The 19,698-nt window shown below is 43.2% G+C and overlaps 1 protein-coding gene across 9 annotated transcripts in view; it reads right to left on the reverse strand.

Annotated features, from left to right (window-relative positions):
* Window positions 1-19,698, reverse strand: part of LOC133252737 (transducin-like enhancer protein 1) — a 92,983-nt gene that overhangs the window by 22,689 nt on the left and 50,596 nt on the right. For 4 of the 9 annotated variants that reach the window (XM_061425612.1, XM_061425611.1, XM_061425610.1 and 1 more), the window contains exons 9-14: window positions 11,018-11,134; window positions 7,533-7,586; window positions 6,886-7,038; window positions 5,325-5,469; window positions 4,079-4,269; window positions 2,590-2,666 (exon numbers count right to left, since the gene is read on the reverse strand). In XM_061425612.1, coding sequence (XP_061281596.1) covers window positions 2,590-2,666; window positions 4,079-4,269; window positions 5,325-5,469; window positions 6,886-7,038; window positions 7,533-7,586; window positions 11,018-11,134 — 737 coding nt within the window. The remainder of the gene's footprint in view (window positions 1-2,589; window positions 2,667-4,078; window positions 4,270-5,324; window positions 5,470-6,885; window positions 7,039-7,532; window positions 7,587-11,017; window positions 11,135-19,698) is intronic. The other 5 variants (XM_061425616.1, XM_061425615.1, XM_061425609.1 and 2 more) reach the window with 3 other exon arrangements.

Raw genomic sequence — 19,698 nt, forward strand, 5'->3', positions numbered from 1 at the left:
AACACTGTCTTTCCTGGGCCTGCTGGGTACCTAACACACAGTTCTCCATCAAACATCTACAAAGAGCTTCCATTTGCCCTTTCCAATTATTATTTCCATTGGAATTTCTCAGAGAGAGACACTGGAAAATTTTTACCACTTTGTTCACCTTCCGCTAGACATGGTGGCTTGTCACCATTACTCTTATGAGCCTCAGACGGCACTGCTCAGTGTGGTTGGCAAACATTCACTGCTGCCCCTGGTGAGGTGCCCACTCTCCCAGAGACTTTTACACAGCAACTCAAGTCAACTCACGACTGCTGTCTCTTGTAATAAAACCCTGGGACTGGTATTTTGTATCTTTTCCTCCTTACTCATCTTTATCTATCTTTTACAGGAGTCTCAATCTTTGTCATTTCAGGGAAAAACTGGTCTGTCATCATAGCTGGTTTGAACAGCACTGCCTCGGGCAGTATGACTTTACTAAACGATGAGAACAGTATGTCTTCTCAAACTAATTAATGGATTAATACATGGAGTAAGACTGCATAGCCCAGATCCTGGACAGTGGGCAAGTTCATTTTTCCCTCTGCTACCAATTAATTTGATCTTCCTCCCATAATATCTTAAAAGAGAATACCTTAATCTTGAAAGAGAATCCAAAAAATATCTTAACTGTTTTAGAAAGCAGTGACACCTCTGATCCACAGACCAGTGCCCTTTTTGATCAAGGGGAGAAAACCACTGTTACATGAGTCTCACAGCTTTGCCTCTCAGTCCGCTGTTGCGGTCTGAGCCGTGAACACGGGGAAGTCCAAGGTGCTGGCAAGTCAAGAACATGACTCTTTTGGCTCTAAGAAGCATGTTCACTGAAAGTATAAACTTGGTGTCTAACTGCACACACAACTGTTAGGAACTGGGTCTGAGTTAACCATCCCTCATACCAGCCTTCAGGACCAACTCTATGGCTGTCAGCTCTGCCCACCTCCAGTCTCCTTCCTCACATTTCACATCCAGGGTGGGGTCTTGGGCACACCCTCCACAGCTCTGACTGCAGAAACTGGCTTTCCCTAATGGTTAGTTGAACTTGGCCTTAGTTACCTAATATTTCTCTGAAGATTTATCAGTTACTATTAATGACTGTCTCTTAGCTCAACAGTACTCATGTGCCCCTTATCCACTCACCAGGCAGAAGGACACATGACAGCTAGCTACTCTGCCAGCAACCACAGGTAAGAAATACCGATGGGCACCCTGAGGCCTTCCTAAGAAAGCACAACATAGTAGTTCACAGGTCAGTAGTTCACTGAAGCCTTTCAGTCAGAAGAGATCTACCAGCCAAGAAAGTATTTGCAACACTGCCCCGCTTCCCAGTTCTGCTCTTCCCTGGGCCAAGATGTCACTGTAAATTCTTAACGTCTCTACTAGTTCCTAATACAAACCAAAGCTTCAGTTCATCATGAGTCAAATTATCATGAAATAGATATCAAAATGCAGGAAAAGAGGAGCAGTGTGAATCTGCCTTCTAAAAGCAGGTGATAGAGTAAGGATTCCCATCTTCTGAAGCAAGGCTGCAATAAAAACCACACAAGGATGACCAAATAGTCGAACGGACCACTCAAAATAATGCAGTATGCAACAGACATGTAAGTAACAGCTGAATGCAACTGTTTGAAAGTAAAGGGTATAAGCAAAACAAAAACAAAAACAAAAAAAAACTGAAGGCCTGTGACATGCACCTCTTTTGGGAGGAAAAAAAAAAAAATCAGTGAATTGGAACCAGCTTTCTGCCATCTTCTACCTAGGGAAACAAGAATGTTTGCTGAGAAGACAGACAGACTCTGGTACTTCAAGCTTGCTTTGTACAAAAATGAAGAACTTTAGGAATTATTTGAAATCACATTTCTAATTACTAACATATTATGGAAAACAGGTGGTTTTCAGTGACCCTGGAAGAATAACCCACAGGGCTTTTCAAATTCTGAATGCTCTTTTGCCCTTTAACCTACCTCTCACTGCTTCCCATCATGCCATATTACACTTTATAATCCTGGCTCTCCCAGAGGAAGGCACCCAGCAAAACTTTACTGGAGTGCCGGGGGGGTGGGGGTGGGGGGCGGAACTCCCCCACCTTTCACACAACTCTTGCTTCCACCAAAATAAGGAAGAGGTGGCACTGAGCTGGGTAAAGAAATAGCATATTTCATTTTTCTGAGACTTCAAGTCTGACAGCTTACTGCCCACAACACAGTTCTGTGGGAAACCTCCAACAGGCACCCTCTAACCCAGGGGCAAGGCAGAGCAGCTTTCTGAGGAAGGGTCAAGCAAGCGGGACCGACCATCCCTGGTTCTCACCTCCCTCCTTGGCCCTGTCTCCAACAGCTTCTCTCCAGAAATAACTAAATGCATGAGATCACCCACAGTGAGAAGACAGAGGCATGACACCTACCCAGTGTTTATTTATAGAAAGTGTTAACACTCCTCAGGAAAAGACAGTGGAAATCTCCTTGGAAACGCCCAAGCCTGTGCTCCCTTTGGAATTCTAGTGCACTGATACCTGTGACTAAATAACCGCCTTTAAAACAGAACCCAAGAATTAGAGGTACTTACGGCTTCCCCCCGGGGATTCCTGCCAGGTTTGGAGGGATCGTTGGTACACGCATGTGAGGGGGAGGATCAAACCCAACCTGGGAACAGAATAAGGCATAAGACTCAGTTTATGCAGGGTAGGCACTTTGTGACACCACTAAAAACTTTTTACTAGAAACTCAGAAATCCCCAAAGCAACAGAAACAGGGACACGTGTTAACATTTCCCAAAAGAAAAATTATAATGCAAGAAATAATACAGCCTTCACTAAATACCACAAGACACACTTCTTTTTTGGAAGGTAGGATGGCACAGGATCCATCTGTGTATTGAGAACCAGCTTCCCATGGTAAATACGTCCTGTGGACTTAGGATGTTCTGCCTGTTCAAACAAGTACAAAGAACATACGCTGTCTGAGCCAGGACAACGTGACTATCAACTTCAGCACTATTGACGTTTTGGGCCAGATAATTCTTGGCGGGGGGCTGGCCTGGAATGGCAGGATAATTAGCAGCATCACTGGCCTCTACCCTCTAAGTGCCCATAGCAACCCCCCAGTTCTGATGAACAAAAGTGTCTCCAGATACAATTGAATGTCCCAAGGAGGCAAAATCACCTCCAGTTTCATGCCACTGGTCTAAGTCAATGCTTAGAAATTCACACATGGACTCTCTTTTTTGTGCACCTAGTCCCTCGGCTGCCCCCTTTGCTTTAAATGATCTTGCCCTCCACTACATAGCCTTTCCTAGGAATGAAAAGGAAGGGGAAAACGATGCACTTTAATATCATCTCCAGTTATTGGAGGTAATGAAGAAGGGAGAGGAGAGAAATGCACATGCCATATTTCAAACAGTCAACAGAAATGATTTGGGGACTTTCATTTGCTATGAGTTATAATTTAGTCCCTTTTCCTGATGCAATCAAGGACCACACGGTCAACTTTTTCCTTTACTCAAAGTTCTATCTCTTCCTGGTCAAGCAGGACTCATTTACAGGGTGGGAGAAGGCAGACGAGAAGGAGACCCTGCCCCACAACTTCAGTCCCTCTGTGTTTCTCCCTGTTGAGCTGAGATAACCGCTTACGCCAAAGTCATGCAATTGGGTTTAAAGAATAATATAAGCACGGAAAGAGAAAATAACGGCTTCTCAAATATTTTTTCCTAAGAATTAAAGAGGAGAAAAAAAAAATGTCAAGAAACGAATGAAAAGGCTTCTGTGAGCTACTTGAGTCATTTCATCGCCTTCCAGAGGAAAAAAAAATCTACCTTGGTGGGAGAAAACCAGATGTCCCCTGAACCACGGAAGGAGCTCCTAAACACTGCCTTTTTTCATCCACAAAAACAGTAAAACAAAAAGTGTTTGGCCTTAACTTAATGAAGCGGCACGTTGATGAAGGTGGACAAGAAGCAGTGAAGACACTGGGTCTTTGTCTGCAGGTGTGGGGGCTGCCAGCCGCTGGCGCTCCGCAGGTCCCCACCCACACCCTTCCTCAGTCCCTGCTATCCTCACCATTGGGGAGCGCCCATAAGCCACCACGGCGGCAGCGGCCGCAGCTGCACTCATCTGCGGTGACATGTTGTGGAGGCTGGCGTAGGCGGCGCTGGGGCTGGTCAGCTCACCATTCATGCCTGCGTGGGGCACCATCCCAAATGGTGCGGGGTATGGGCCGGGCACCGCCAGGGGTGTCCTCAGGCCAGCTGCTGCAAGGAAGCACAAGCCACAGTGACTCACCTGGCCACTCAAAGCAGCCTGATCGTCAATTTCAGGGCCCTCTTCAGTGCCTCCTGTTATAGAGATGGAGGGAAGGCTGGGGGTGTGGGGGGTGAGGGGTGGGGTGTGGGGGTCTAGGGGGCTGTTGGGAGGGGAAGGTATCACCTCCAATTCCTACATAGGGTCCTGGTCCCTTCTTCCCTACAGCTGAACTCCTCTCCAGGAGAGAATGGACTCCAAGGGGAGCACTGCCCACACATTTCCCCCTGTACCTCCACTTGACAACACTGGGAAACCAGGGGAATTAAGCAGCATTATTGTACCTAATTGACAGAAAGCACCACCTTCTGACTTAAACTCAGAACGTTTTCCTGATAAAAATCCATAATTCTTCCTTCAGCTTGAACTTTCCATTTCTGGTACCAATTTCAAATAAAAACCTGATCCTAGATTTATGTAAACAAGAGCACAGGTTTAGGAGGAATATTCTGGGGCCTCTTTACCGCCTGGTCCAGGGTATTACATTCTCCCTTTCCCAGGGAGGACGATATAGTTAAAAGTTATGAGTTTGCTCAGGGGCTGGAGTCTCAGTGAAACCCTCCCAATTTCTCCTGGAAGAGAGACCACTGATTCCTAAGGGATGTACCAGCAGAACACTGGCCAACTAAAGCACACAAGAAACACACTTGGGCCGGCCAGACCGGCTGTTTCAGTCAACATTAGCAATCTCAGACACACAATGATAGTTTGGTAAGGAGCTTACGTGCGGAATAATTATCAGAAACTTTATTGAAGTCCTTGGGATTTGGATTATTTGGAAATAAAAGAAAAGCCAAATGTAAACAGTCGGAGACTGAACAGGGTACAGCTGCTGAAACCCAAGGACAAACATCTGTTTCTTATCACAGCTTTTCAGAGATAAGCAGGAGGGAGGCAGGCAGAAAGCACCTCTCATATTCACGGGGAAATGCACAATGAGATGAACAGACAAATCAAGTTGGGAAAGAGAAAAACAAAACACAGCCCACGAGAGGCAATGCCTTACCCGCTTGGTTGACAAGGGGGTCCATGGCTGGAGGCTTGCCGAGGCCTGGACGGAGTCCTGGAGTGGCGCTGGTGCCCGGCGTTGGCATGTCACTCCGAGGCGTCGGTGTGCTGGATTTCAGCACAGGCGTGCTGGCTTTCTCATGCTGGTATCATTAAACAAATTAAATGAGTATTATTTTTAATCCAAGCCATATTACACAATTTATCACAACAGCAGCTGGAACACTGGGCACCTTCTAGCTACTCCCTCGGCCAATTTTCATAAATCCACACAATGTTGACAGCATTAACTTGTGAGTGAGAAATGTTGACCTTTCCTCTTCCTGCCAGAATTAAAACTCTAGCTAGAGACACAGAACATGATCACACGCCTTCCTCCGCAGATTTTATTTTAAAAAGTATTTTTCCATCAGGCTTGTGGACTTCGGATCTAGTCCAAGTAAGAATGATGACCACCCAGAGGAAAGTTCTCGGTCACTCAGAAACAAATGCCTCCATCATCGAGAATATCAGAGGGAGGAACCCCCTTACCAACCTTTCCACCCTTGCCTTTTAGTGGCAGTGGGATTGAGACTGACAGAGAGAGACAGCTGAGCCATCAGCTTGATGAGAAGCAAACTAGCATTTCAGAGGCAAAAGCCCTAGAACTAGCCCTATCATTTTAAGAGACGTACCTAAAAAAAATAACTCTTTGGCATTCAGCAGCAGCACCCATTTGCCTACATAAACAGTGTGGACCCACTAGTGTAAGAGGCCTTCGGCAGTCAAGATGGTAACAGGGTCACAGGGCACCTTCTTCTGCATCTCAACCTTTCGTGTCCTTTTAGCCAGTCTGAGAAGTGCTCTGGGATAGCAAAGAACATAGGCTAGACAGACCCCAGCTCTTTCTGGCCTGGGAGTCCATGTGCTGTGTAAACTTGGCAGGCTCCTCAAGCTTGCCAACTTGAGGCCTGCCCCCCCATCAGTGAAACGGGATAATGCCTTGAGGGACCACACAGGGATTAACTGCAGGGTTGTTATGGTGCAGTTATGGTGAGTGGAGAGATGAGACACTCCACAATGTCTGGTGAATGACTGAGAGCATGAATGGGCCTGATACCACCCTCATCCCTCCCCACGTCCAGGTTACCTCTGGTGCCACCTTGAGTACATCACCATTTGCCCAGTAACCCGGTCACAACATGACCTGACAGGATGGGTCAGTCTAAAACCAGGGGAAATGCACCGCTTAAGAAAGTGAAGGACTTCATAGGACCTAAGGCATTCAAACCATTTGTCAAGTAAGAAGTTTCAGAGAGTCTGTGCCACAGACACATCCCCCAAGAAAGCAGGCAATAGGCACGGAAGCTTATCTTGCTTAACCATGGCCCAGAAGAGATGACCCAGTGGGAAAAAGGAATCACCCAGGGACAGAGAACAAAACCATGAGTTTCACTTTAAAACCCTTAAAAATATAACTCAGTCATTAAAAACCCCATATTTCAAATACATTAGGGAACCTCTGGTTCCCCAAGAAAACCGAACTGCTAAATAGGCAAGTGACAGTTCTTATGACCTACCAAGCTCATTTCTTTGGATTTCAAAGAAGTGGAACTTCCCGAGGAGGCAGTGGACGCCGGGCTGCTGGAGGCGTCTTTCTTCAGCAGGCGGGTTTTGTCAATCCCATTTTCCCTGGGTGAATGGGCGGGGCTTGCGCGGGGAGATGAGGGGTCCTCCAGAAGCACAAGCAAAGGTCTCATGATTTCACTCACAACAGATGGATCTTTCCCTTTACACACTCTGTTTCCATACCAATTCTCCAAATTAAAGGAGAGTGCTCAAAGTCCTTGAGATTTGGGCGATTTGAGGGCATGCACCTAATATTGTTGTTACAATGAACAGGATGGTGTCTGCAAGCACACCGGTGGAGACACTGTAAAGAAAAAAATCTAGAAACAACTGTGTCTCCCCTCATGCTCACCTACTTTGCCCAGAGGGCACAGGATAGAAAGGAGCACCAGACACCAACTTAGGAATCCAAAATGGTTAGGGAGACCGATTATTTTTTTAAAGAAACCAGTTTGTGTTGCTTTTAGACCATTACTGCTCTATGAACACTCAGTAAATTCTTAATGTGTAAAGTTGCAAAAGACCAACATACGTTGGCTCCACGTCCTTTCTCTCACAAGTTGCTCTAAAAATAAAGTTTGATGAAGAGAATGGTTACCTCATTAGAAACATCCACAACTAAGTTGTCATCGCTTTTGTCACCATCGCTATCCTGAAAAAAAAAAAGAGATTTTAATGCCATTTACTAAAGGGATTGAGGCTCAATGAAATACCTATAGTTCTTGGTAGCAGACAGACTAGAAAATGACCTGGGACATGCCTACAGGTTCCCTTACAGAATGCCCGCCCTGGTAACTAAGATCACCTTCTACCCTTCTCATCTGACCCAGGGAGGTGCAGAGCCCCAGGCAGGAACTCTGTTGCAATAGCACACCAGCCATACAGTCACAGTGTGTATACAGGTGATGGCATCCTGTAAAACTTGGCACACAGTAAAGACTCAATAAATGTTTGCAACAGCTGAATCTCTTATAATCCAAAAACTACATGTCCCTCTTTAAGAGATCTTTCCCCAACGGATTTCAAACTAAGAACACAATTTCATACCATTGCTTTTATATGTATCACCTTGAAGGCTGTCAACAATTCTAGTGTTCATGGGCAATTCATAATTACAAAGACAAATTTGGACGTTGTTCCCATGGGGTTACTAATTACTGCAAAAAAAGTTATATAAAGCAAAAAAATAAATAAAGCAAAAATAAAGTACAAACAACAAAGCTAAGTACTGGCTGAAATTACCTAGATCTAATTTAACCTCACATTGGCTCTTTAGCAATCAACTTGGAATATTCTTGTGATGGAAGGAAGATAGGATGACAGTATCTGGAGGGCACTGGCATCCTACAGTAGAGCTTTTATGGTCTTGACATGAAGCCATAAAATTGGCTCATCAGAGGAAACTCCATGGTTGCACTGAATTTGAAAAAGCTTCAGAAAAAAACTGTTCAATTTAATAACGTGATCACTCTTACATCAAGTTCAGGGCAGGCTGAAGAAGCCCTGAACTAAGGTTAAGAAGCTTTCTTAGCCAAAAGGCCTATGCTCTTTAGTTCAGTCATACAATGGACATACAAAAAAACAGGTTATCGCAAATGGGCCCTAATTCTCAAAAAGGAGCAGGCCCCGGGTTTATGATCTACACAGTTCTTATACTGATGTCATTGTCAAATAAGAATACACTAATAATGCCTGAGAAATATCAGTATAAGTGCAAACCCATTAACTTTCTGTGGACCCCAAGTCCAGCTAGAAAGACACCCCCAACTCTAAATTCACGTCTTAAATGTTTTATCTAGTCATACCTAAAGTGTTATACGAGGGAGACCCAATTGACTTTCTTCAATAATGTGTGACTAGATATGCTTTAGTCATAGTTATAAAAATCCCATGCAATTCACTAGCAATATCAAGAAATTACAACCAATGAGGAAGCCTGGGTAATTTAAAATAAGTCTGTTGAAAGAAGTATTTTTTCATGCAATAAAAGAAAAAATACTAAAAAAAATTTGCTTTCTCTTAACAAAGCCCACAGAAAATCACAAACGTTTTCAGGTACTAAGAAACCCAAGGTATGGGAATTCCCTGGTGGTCCAGCAGTTAGTACTCCACCCTTTCACTGCAGGGGGCACGGATTTGATCCCTCTTCAGGGAACTAAGATTCGCATGCTGCACAGTGCGGCCAACCAAAACAACAACAACAACAAAAAACACTGATTAAAAGAAAGAAAGAAAGGAACCCAGGTGACAGTGACAAAATACAAGCTGAAGGGGTTTCCCTTTAGGAAAAAAAAGTAGGAAAATAAAAAAGGTTAATGTAATGTACAGACCAACTGGTAAGAAGTAGCAGACAATTCATTTATTTAAAATGGAACTGTGAAGTGCATCCCTAAGTAGTCTGAAATGTAAATGTTAGCTTTGTATCGGATCATCCCCCAAATATAAACCTTCACAGTACAGTACATATCTGTCATCAAACATCTAAGGTCTGAGTCCTTTGCTCCACCTTCTCCAACATCATCTCAATACATTGCCCTCAACTACCAATACAACTAGACACAGCTAATAGCAGCAGGTTACGAAAAAGTCATGTAGAGCCATGGATTCTACATCACTCACTACTAAATAATTTATCCACACGAGCCTTGCACAGAGCAACTTAGAATTGTATCATTGGCAAGTGTGCAAATTTCGGTATGTCATGGCTGACGAACAATCAATGTCATATATAAAAGTATCTGTGTGCAACACAAGTGCTGGGCAAAAGATAAGGGGCAAATACATACTAAAAAGGCTTGGGCTGGGGTGGGGAGATCAACAATTTGGGTTCTTAGAGTATTATTATGGAACAAAGTAGGTACCAATATTCTGCGCCAAAACATCCAATCCTAGGCTCTTGCTTTGGGAATCCTAGCATGGTTACCAAGAGCATGGATTCTAGAGTCAGGCTGTCTCCAGGCTCTGCTACTAACGCTGGCCTTGGGCCAATCACTTAAAAGCTCTGTGCTGCAGTTCCTTTATCTATGAAATGGAGGGATGGTACCAAATACACAGGGTGGTTTTGAGAGTTAAGTGAAACAAGCCACACAGAAGGATACAGTACCTGGCACTACCTTGAGGTGCTGCTCAAGAACTGTTACCCATTTCTAAACACTACATTAGCCCTCAGCTTGTGCCAGCTAGCAGGAGACAGAGGCCTAGCGTGGAAACCTCTGCACAGCAGCCAGCTGGAGGTGGACACGTTCTCCTCCAGGGGCAACCGGGAATGGCTCAACTCACCCTCTGCTCTCACACTTCTGATAATGTGTCCATCCTGAAATAGAAACTCACGGACACACAAGGGAATGACAAGGTATCTGTCAGATGCAATGTTTATGACCCCGAGACCACAGTCAATGGCCATTTGGCTTGGTTTGCTCTCCTCATGAATGTGGTTTTAGCCAGATCTGAATCAAGAGTCCTCATATCAAGCTGTGTGGTCTCATCTGTAGGGTTTGAACAAGATGCCCCCAGTGTTTCTTCCATTTTTACCACGGACTTTTATCACTGCACCACTCGCTGCAGCAGAGGACAGACTCTGATTTAAGGCCTAATTTGGACCTGAATCTATTACCACAGTGGCATCCAAGAAGGCAGCTGGTGACACCAAATTCTCATCCTCATTATCTCAGCACAACAGGGTACCAAATTTTGCAAGGCCTGGGACAAAATGAAAATAAGGCCCTGGCTCAAAAATTGAGCATTTAAAGATGGTGGAGAGCAGAGGATGAAACTAAGGGTGAGACAGGTTCCTTTTAAGAGCAGGGCCAGTGCAGCTGGCTCAGACCACACACCATGAAGCTAGTCCTACATTTCTGTATCCCCTCTTATGAATAACTGCAGAAGAAAGCCCAAAATTTAATACTGAGCCTAGAAGATACATAATTTACAGCTCTAGAGGGAAATAATATCCTACAATGTAAGAATCTATCCTCTTGATACATTATTTTAAGGTATGTGAAATTATCAGATCTTTTATAGACTCACTTAGAAGGTGAGCAAGAAGACAAACAAAATATTATTTCAAGCCCTTTATTTACTTACATAGTGGCTGGAGTCCTTATCGTCCACCTTTCTTTTTTTGATGTCATTAGAAAACTCGGGTCCATTTCTGCGTTTATCTGTGCCTCTTAGACTGTCTGGGACCAAGAGGGAATTACTCTGCAAGACCAAAAAAAAAAAAAATAATCAAAGATTTCTTCCCAAGTCTTTCTGTACACATGAAAACCCAACCTGGATGTGACAGCCGATTTGGAAAAGTGATACCTACATAGCCTTTCATTCCATTTAATTCGTCTCATCTGAGGACGTAGATGGCAAACATTTATAGAGATTTAAGCACTTAAAAGGGAGACCCTGATTATGCAATCAAGCCATCCAAAGCCTCGTGGATCCTTCTGGCCCTACTCACTTAAACTGCTCCTCTGTTCTGTTTGTTCTTAAGAGAAATGGGAACCTGCTGTTTATATGTGGATGTGTTTTTATTCTTTCCCACTGAGACTCCCTGGTCTGGAATACGAATGTCTATGAGCAAAACCTGAGATCACTCTATTAGACGTATTCTGTCACTGTAAGAGTCAATGTGGGCCTTTCTAAAAAGACACAAAGAGAGCGGGTGGGATTAACAGCATGCTTTCCTAAAAGGCAAATCACATTTTCCACAGTCACAATGAAGGAACTCTTTTGAATTCTTTTAATTTATTGTTGAAAATAAGATTTGGTGTTCCTTGCCAAGAGCACTGAAATTTAAGACCCAAAGCAGGAATTCCAGCCAGTGAATCTTCAACAGCAAGGCCAGCTCCCACACACAAAAGCAGGAACAAGGACTAATCTTTTCCACAAACCACACAGGATACTTTCCTTCACATGTGCTGAGTATGAACTGCTGACCCAAAGAAAACAGGCATTTTAGATATTTGAGGGTCACATGACACGATCTGACATCCCTTCAATTCCCATCTCCCCTTGGGCTAAAGCATCAGAACATGTTACAATGAGTTCTTTTAAGTGTGGGATTAGCATATGCAAGAGGGCAATTTGTTCAGTGATGTGTTACTGCCTTGAACAATGCTGAACTGGCTGTGCAAAAACTTCCTTTCTCAAAGCCCAGATAACCCCAATTTCTGAAAAATGCTGGAGAACTCAGTCCGCGGCCAACAAACAGTGATGCTACCTTTCTAAGCTGCAATTTAAAATACAAAGGGGCTTGGGAAAACCTTGAAGTAAGACCACCTCTAATGCAATAAAAACCAGGAGCAAATCTTTAAATAAAGGTCCATTTTTAGAGGCCCTGGATGGGTCTTCCGTCCTAACCAGCCCAAGGAAATTAGCCAGGTGGCTTGCTCTCAAACCGCCCCCCTTCTGTGCCCTGTGAAAACTGGGGACCCCACCATGGGAACATTCTCAGCTCAACCACACTCAGGAGGAAATCAAAAGGCATGCTGAAGCCCCTCTGCCCACTTCAGAGGCTGCCTCTGAAGCAGCTGAGCTTTCATTCATGACCGTTCAAGCTCCACAAATGCCGGGAGGCTTACATAAAAGCAGTGGTAGGAACCAACACCATTCAATATAGAGAAGCTCAGAATAATGTCGCGAGCACAGTGTGGGGCTGAAAGGTGAGCTGGCTGGATCCCTGAACTAATTACCTTGGCAAACGTCTGCTAAAAACTAACCCCTCTGACCCAGACCCATTGCCTGACAGGACGCAGGAGACTTAACAAAACTCCTGTGAAGAGCTAACACACGCACTGGGGAGGGGAGCAGCAGCTTGTGCTCACGTGGAAAAAGTGTCCAAACACGCTTGTCTGTGTTCTAGATTATATCAGCCCCCAAGTCTCTTCCTCCAGACTCTGACCAGAAGCAGTGAGGGCCAGGCTGCATCATTCTCAACCGGACACCTACGCATGCGCCCAGCAGAACACAGCAGTGTTGGTGTCCACTGGCAATTTTAAAGTCTCTTTCTCCAGGGTCTCCTGAGCAGCTCTCCTGCTATAACTAGCACTGGGCATCCAAACCACTCAGCTACTCAAAGACAGCTTTCTAATGATCTGATTTTTCTCATCAAATGGGACTGTGATCATGAAAGTAAACGACGAACCTTCTAGGAACAACGCAATTTTTGCTAGAAACAATAACATTCCTCTGGCTGGACCCTGGCGAGCTGTGAGGCTTCTGCATTTCCATGTCAGAAGTTAAATTCTCATTCCTGTTTGAGCAGCTTAAGTGAGGCCTATAATCTGAATGAGTTCTGCAAAGCTCTGAAAGTACTTCTAAATTTAGATGGGGTTGGTAATTAGCACTCCTGCTTATCTGAAAATTGGCTCCATTCAGATGGAAGATTGAGACAAGTTACAAAATGAAATGTCTCATCATACCTTTGATGGTATAAAATTGATTCAAAACACGGCAGCAAGGAGTGCGGGCTGGAGAGGCCTGGGACAGCCGCAGTCTGGAGGCAGGGGGTGCCTGGCCCCCGCTGCAGCCCCACCTGTGACAAACCACTTTCTTGTGGTTCCCATGTGCCCTGTTTGCTGTAATTGTCCCCAGCATCTTCGAGCTCTGACACTGCTTTCATTGTTGTTCTTGACTTAAGCAAATAGTTCCAACCTAATGAACTTCAATGCACTGTTGGCAGCAACAGTTTTGCTAAACTACTGCCTAGGTGACCTTCATCTTTCACAATTCCCTCATTTGATCCTCAGAACCCGCAAGTGACCACATGGGTAGTGCTGGATGTCTCCTGATACCGTAAGTCTTCTTCCCTGGTGCTATGTTTTGTTCTCACACATTGTCTTACGTTCCTCAGGGCTCAGCAGCAGAATAGTCATTCTGATGGCTGTTCTGAGACATTTTACACACATTTTAAGAATGAAGAGACTATACCTGGGTGCTGACTGAATATCCTTTGGGTCCTTCAAAATTTATGGTTCTATTTTGATTTGTTAGATTTGAAAGAGGACAAGAGAGAATCATATTTAACATTAAAGTTTAATATTCAATCAACATTTAAGAAGAGCCTGTTTGTAAAAGAATAAAACTGAGGTTGCTTCAAGTTACTGAAGACAGTTAGGACCAAACCTCTGATGAGGTTAAAGCAACCTTAACACATATTCATTGCCTTTATCCCCCTTGTTTTATCTAGAGGACGTCCAGAAGGGGAGGTGATTTTCCTGAAGTCAAGAAGCTTCTGTCCATTAAGTCAAAGTGTTGCACTCCCAAAAGAGTGATTTTTAAACTCAGTTTATGTACATTGAATACTTGTACCCAAATACTTGACCCCCCCAAATACCTCTCACTTAAAAGTCATATTGGCTCTTTAACCTAGTGAGCCTGAAATTCTAATGTGATATAATAGCTACTAATGTATGCTCTCTTGGATTTCCACCACCTCCTAAACACAGACACATCTTGCCTTACTTGGTATATGCCCACCGTAACAAAATTGTGAACATAATATCAAACACCAAAAACATTTTACAGCTTAGTTTTAAATGACCTGAAAACAATCCCAAATTCCTGGCTTTCCACTCACGATTCCTGCCATTTATAACCCAAGAATCACACTAAAGAAACACCCCAGCAGACAGCAACAAAATAGCCCAGGTATCCACAGCCCCAGTTTCATGCCCCATCAATTACTGCCAACAGTGGTTCCATATACTTATTTACTGCTTCTCCCCCTAGAGTCTGTATTTTGAAAGGTACTTATCTCCCAAACAGCATTCATCAAGTAAAATTCACTTTTCAAATATTTATTTGCCAAATAAATATTTAATTGTGAATCAGAGTTTTTTAATCAACATGAAAACTAGTGTTACCACACTGAATGATAGACTCGAATTCTAGCCAAGAAACTTGATGTTTTATTTCACCTTGCAGCTGGTAAAATTTAATTATCTGCCAGAATTTTTCAAACACTATAATTACTGGGCAGACTTCTACTACAAATGTTCCGAGAGCTGGGATTTCCAGACTGTATATAAGTTTTCGTTTGTTTAAAAATTTTCTTAAGAACCAAACAAAATCATCTTATTTACCTTATGTCTTTCCTACAAGAACTCAAAAATAGAAGTTTCATACAGCCCATGGGGGATATTACAAATCTGAGCAAATCAAGATCTAAAAACACACTGTTTTCAAAATAAGCTAAAATTTGAAAACCGTGATGATTTTCTGCACCTTTCAAGTTACACACACTGGTGGGAATAGAGCCAAGTAAAACAATAAAGGGAGAGGCAGATGAAAAAGTCTCTAAAGAAAACAAGATCCCCCTGGAATGTTCAGCCCAGAGACAGAGTGTCTAAAAGACCCGTTATCCCAACTGGCATGCTTTTCTCTCCATCTATATAAAGAAACTATTCATGAAATGATTAGATGAGGTCTAAGAACAGAGAAAAGGTACGAACCACAAGAAGGGACCCATCCCTTCTAAAACCTGGAATATCTGAGAACCTAAAACCTCATTGGGCATGTGAACTGACAACAGGTGAACTGTTCACTATGGTTACCCTGTGCTTCCCGAGAGTCCCTTCTTGCACTAACAGTGATGTGATGGTTAAGAACAGAAATGAGAGTGAGCAAAAAAGCTACCCAGAAAGCATAGGAAGCCTTCAAATGTTATAACCTGTGGTCAGATTCAGAGCACAATTTCCCAAATAGGGGAAACATGTTGCATAAAAACACACCAGATCATTCCCTGCTCAAGATGAGTGGGCCCAAGTTAACTAGAGAGTTGGTGGTATTTGAACTAGCGGGTAGAAGTGGACAATGTAATCTCTTAAAGTAAAAATAAAATCCATACATGTAAATAACAAACCATACCTTCCTATAAGAACTTACAATTTAAATAGAAGAATCTTTTGAATTTCAAAGAGCATTCAGTCGAATCAGAAAAAAATGCCAAGATTTGGACTTTGTGTTACCTTTATTCTGACCATTCTGGAAAATAATGTTTCTATTTCATGCTCTGAACACCCACCTACTCAAGACCAACATAGAGAGACTTAGCTGCTTTAATATGAATAATAAACAGTCTTTATAGTCTTGTTTTGAGAATTTTACTTTTCTTGGGCAATTTAACAAGAATGGCTGTTCATGTACACTGAGGTATTTTGGAAGGTAAACTCCAGATATATGAAAGAGAGCTGGTTTACACTGTTAGTGTTGCCAGAACACTTTATAAGAGCATTCACGTCTACCTTCATCTACTCTGAGACCTCAAAGCAATTCTTTTGCCAGCCAAATCTAAAGCCTGAAGCCACCAGCAGCAAATGTGAAAGGAAAACCCGTTTATGGAGACAGCAAAAGCTAGACAGGTTTCCCTAATGTGAAAATAATGCACATTATTCAAATGGATTTCTTTAGCTGCCATGCTGATTCCCCTTGGGAACAGTCTCCTCCTCACAGGAAAAGTGTTTGTGTCAGAGGTACAGATTGGAAACTCATGACACCTCATTTATCCTCAGTTACACTAAGGCAGTGGGAACCTAATTTGCTAGCACACTCTACGCTGACAATTAACTTCTCAGTGAACATTAAAACAATTAGGTAACGACACACCCCATCACATCTGTGCACCGCCTCATCCACACCTGGTACCAATTAAGCCGTCACTCTGTGCCTACTTTGTGCTGCGGTCCAGTTGGTCATTCATGCATTCTGTGTGACAAATGCACTTTTAACGTATAAAACTAACAGAATCCCCACTTGTCAATGGCAAAATGTGGAAGCAAATAGAGATGTGTGGAAACATAGAAAACATGTCTCAGAAGATTGGCTGTGAAGCAGGTCTGAAGGGTAAACATCTATTTTTCACATGGTTTGAAGGCAAAATATGGGGAGAACAATAAAAAAAAATTAAAAGAAAATACATGTTCGTGCACCTGCATTTAGGAACTCAGCACTGTTGGATGCAGATGGGTGACTCGAGAGGATGTTCAAGATAAAAGAGCTATAGACACACACCCAGTGACATCTGGGCTGAAAGTGCTAAACCATGAAATGCCTTCAGCGTCACTCTCTAGGTCCACAGTTTGCTTTTCCACCCTCCTTCTCCAGGTAAAACAAAATAAAACGCTTTCAATAAAAACTATGAAGCTGAAAAGAAACATAACTACTTAAAAATAATCTTTAAATGACCTCATAACACCTTTATTCCCCTAATCAGGACCTTGGTCACAGCAAAAATCAAGCTATATCTCAAACCTTTTCTAGAAGCATGTTTGTAAAGCGCTCTTAGGTGCTACTGCCCCTCTTCATTTGCCAGCCTCTGGTGAGAAGCTTCTACTGCAAAGAAAAAGGTCCTGAAACTAGAAAGCAATGGGTCAGGACTGGACTGTGGTATCTGGTATCTGACGGCACTTACACCCATCTCTCCTCATCGGAAAGATACAGTTTGCTGTACTATGTTAAGGAGGGGATGTTGAAAATGATAAGCAGACACCTCACCTGGCACAGGAACACACCATTCCCAACAAGCAAGAAACCGCCAGAGTCCTCCTTCCCTTGGGGGTTCACCCTTCTCACGGCAGTGATGCTGGTTTTCCCAGAGGATTTATTTTATTTTTTTAAGTACAGTGTTTTAAGTTCTGCCAAAAGAAAAATCTACTGAGGCCACTGCTTCAGAAAATGTAAGTGTTTCCTACTGTGCCTTAAATATAGAGATTTCAGGTAATTCATCTTAGTTTTATCCTTTGTCTCCACACAATTCCTTGGCATAGGCCAAGATAAAGTCATCAATGTTTAGGTGAAAACACCTCCTCTGAGCCCCCATTTACCTTTGATGGATTCCAGCATCATTCAACTGATCAAGTTCCTAAGAGACTGGGGTGTGTTTCGTGATGCTGACACACAGATAATCAGGACCAGCCGCTCAGTCAAGTGGGCCCTCATCGCCACAGAAGCCTCACACATTGTGTGAGAAGGAAAGGAAACCACAAGTAACTATGCTGAAGGTGACCAACGACATGTTTCCTGTTGTCTGGCTCCCCTGCAGGCAGATGCAGGGAGGACCTGCCTAAAGGCCTGCAATGGCAGGTCTGACGACTTTCCATTTGTGGGTCCTGAACCCTTACCCTGCAGGCAGCCACCATCGCCATTTTACAGAGGAGACAAGAAGGTCCAAAAGGATGAGGAATACTGCCTGTGCAGCCAGAATTCCACTGGGTCTGCCTTAGTCCAAAACCTACCTTCTTTCTATCACTGCTCCTTTCCCCCCCACACACCCCCACACTGCCATGGTCATAAAAAGCCATGAGGAGACAATGTGACATTCAAAAAAATAAAATGTCAGAAACAGCCAAGGGTGAAGTACTTCCCAAAGCAAGCCTCGTAGCTTATTCCCTCTTTGCCCTTTATTCTGCACAGTGTCATTTCAGAAAAAGGGAAGGGGTGGGTGGTCCAGAACTAGGCTCTGGTCCTGCCTCTGCCAATTAACTAGTCAAGTACAACAGCTAGAGAAGAAAAAAATAAAGACACCATCTTAACATCAAGTGATGGTTGTCATAACCACTTGATTATAAGTTCTAAATGTGAGCATGGTAACTGTAGAAATCAGTTACAGGAGTGGTAATAGAGTCCCTCAGAAAGATGATCTGTATGAACAGAAGCACCCAACCTCCTTGTGCTTTGCGTGTGAGAAAAGAGATGTGTGCTGTCACTTCTGTCATGTCTGACTCTCTGCGACCCCATGGACTGTAGCCTGCCAGGTTCCTCTGTCCATGGGATTCTTCAGGCAAGAATACTGGAGTGGGTTGCCGTGCCCTCCTCCAGGAGATCTTCCGGACCCAGGGACTGAACTGGATCTTTTATGTTTCCTGCAAGTGGGTTCTTTACTACTAGTACCACCTAGGAAGAAAATGATGGTGATGCACTATTCTGACCTAAAGCAGGTGAAAAGTGCTTAAGACTTTTCAGAGCCAGGAACCCCCCATGGAGAATTTAGTGAGAGTTATGATCTTTTCCCAGCATTACATAAGAGCACTCACCCACAGTACTCTACATACAATCTTAGGGGTATTCAAGGGCCTTCTGAAGTCCACTCAGGAGCCTGCCTAAGTTTACAGACCGTCCCATTCTAGAGTCTCAAGTGACAGCCCGCTCAAGTCTCCTCCCTTTTCTAGATGTTCCAAATAATGATCACACGAGTGAGGTATTTCAGTGCTTTTCATTCAACACATAATTTGACTCTGACATCATAAGACATCACTGTAAAATGGCAGCAAGTATATGCAGTGCTCTCAGCCAGTGCCTGGCAGATAGTAAATGGTCAATAAATATTTGTTTAATGAATGAGTACTTAAATAAACATCCTATCACATTTTCTTAAAAGCCATACAGCTCCTTGTCAATTCTCTAACTCCAAGTCTTTCAAGCAGACTTAATTTAAAGGAGATTTTCTTCAGCCAAAATGAATTTGGTGCAATTCATCTTTAAATTAACTTGAGTATCTAAATTTTATTACTCTTGAAGAAATAAAGGCTTTTGTCAGGTCATTTCTTTGCTCAGTAGTAGCATTCTGATAAATAGGCTTATGTTAAAATAAAAAAAGGTTTGTGAATTAGAAAAACAGTAGTCAAATCTTAATTTAAAATCAATAGCCAAACAGCAAATTACACCTCTCTTAAGTTACTAGCTTTACCACTCATCCCTTTCAGAAATGAGAAACTTAAAAAATTGTGTCCTCTCTGCTCTTAGCTCTCTCCTTTCCTGGGTTTTACATAAAACAG

This window comes from Bos javanicus, chromosome 8 (genome assembly GCF_032452875.1).
Source record: "Bos javanicus breed banteng chromosome 8, ARS-OSU_banteng_1.0, whole genome shotgun sequence".
Lineage (NCBI taxonomy): Eukaryota > Metazoa > Chordata > Mammalia > Artiodactyla > Bovidae > Bos > Bos javanicus.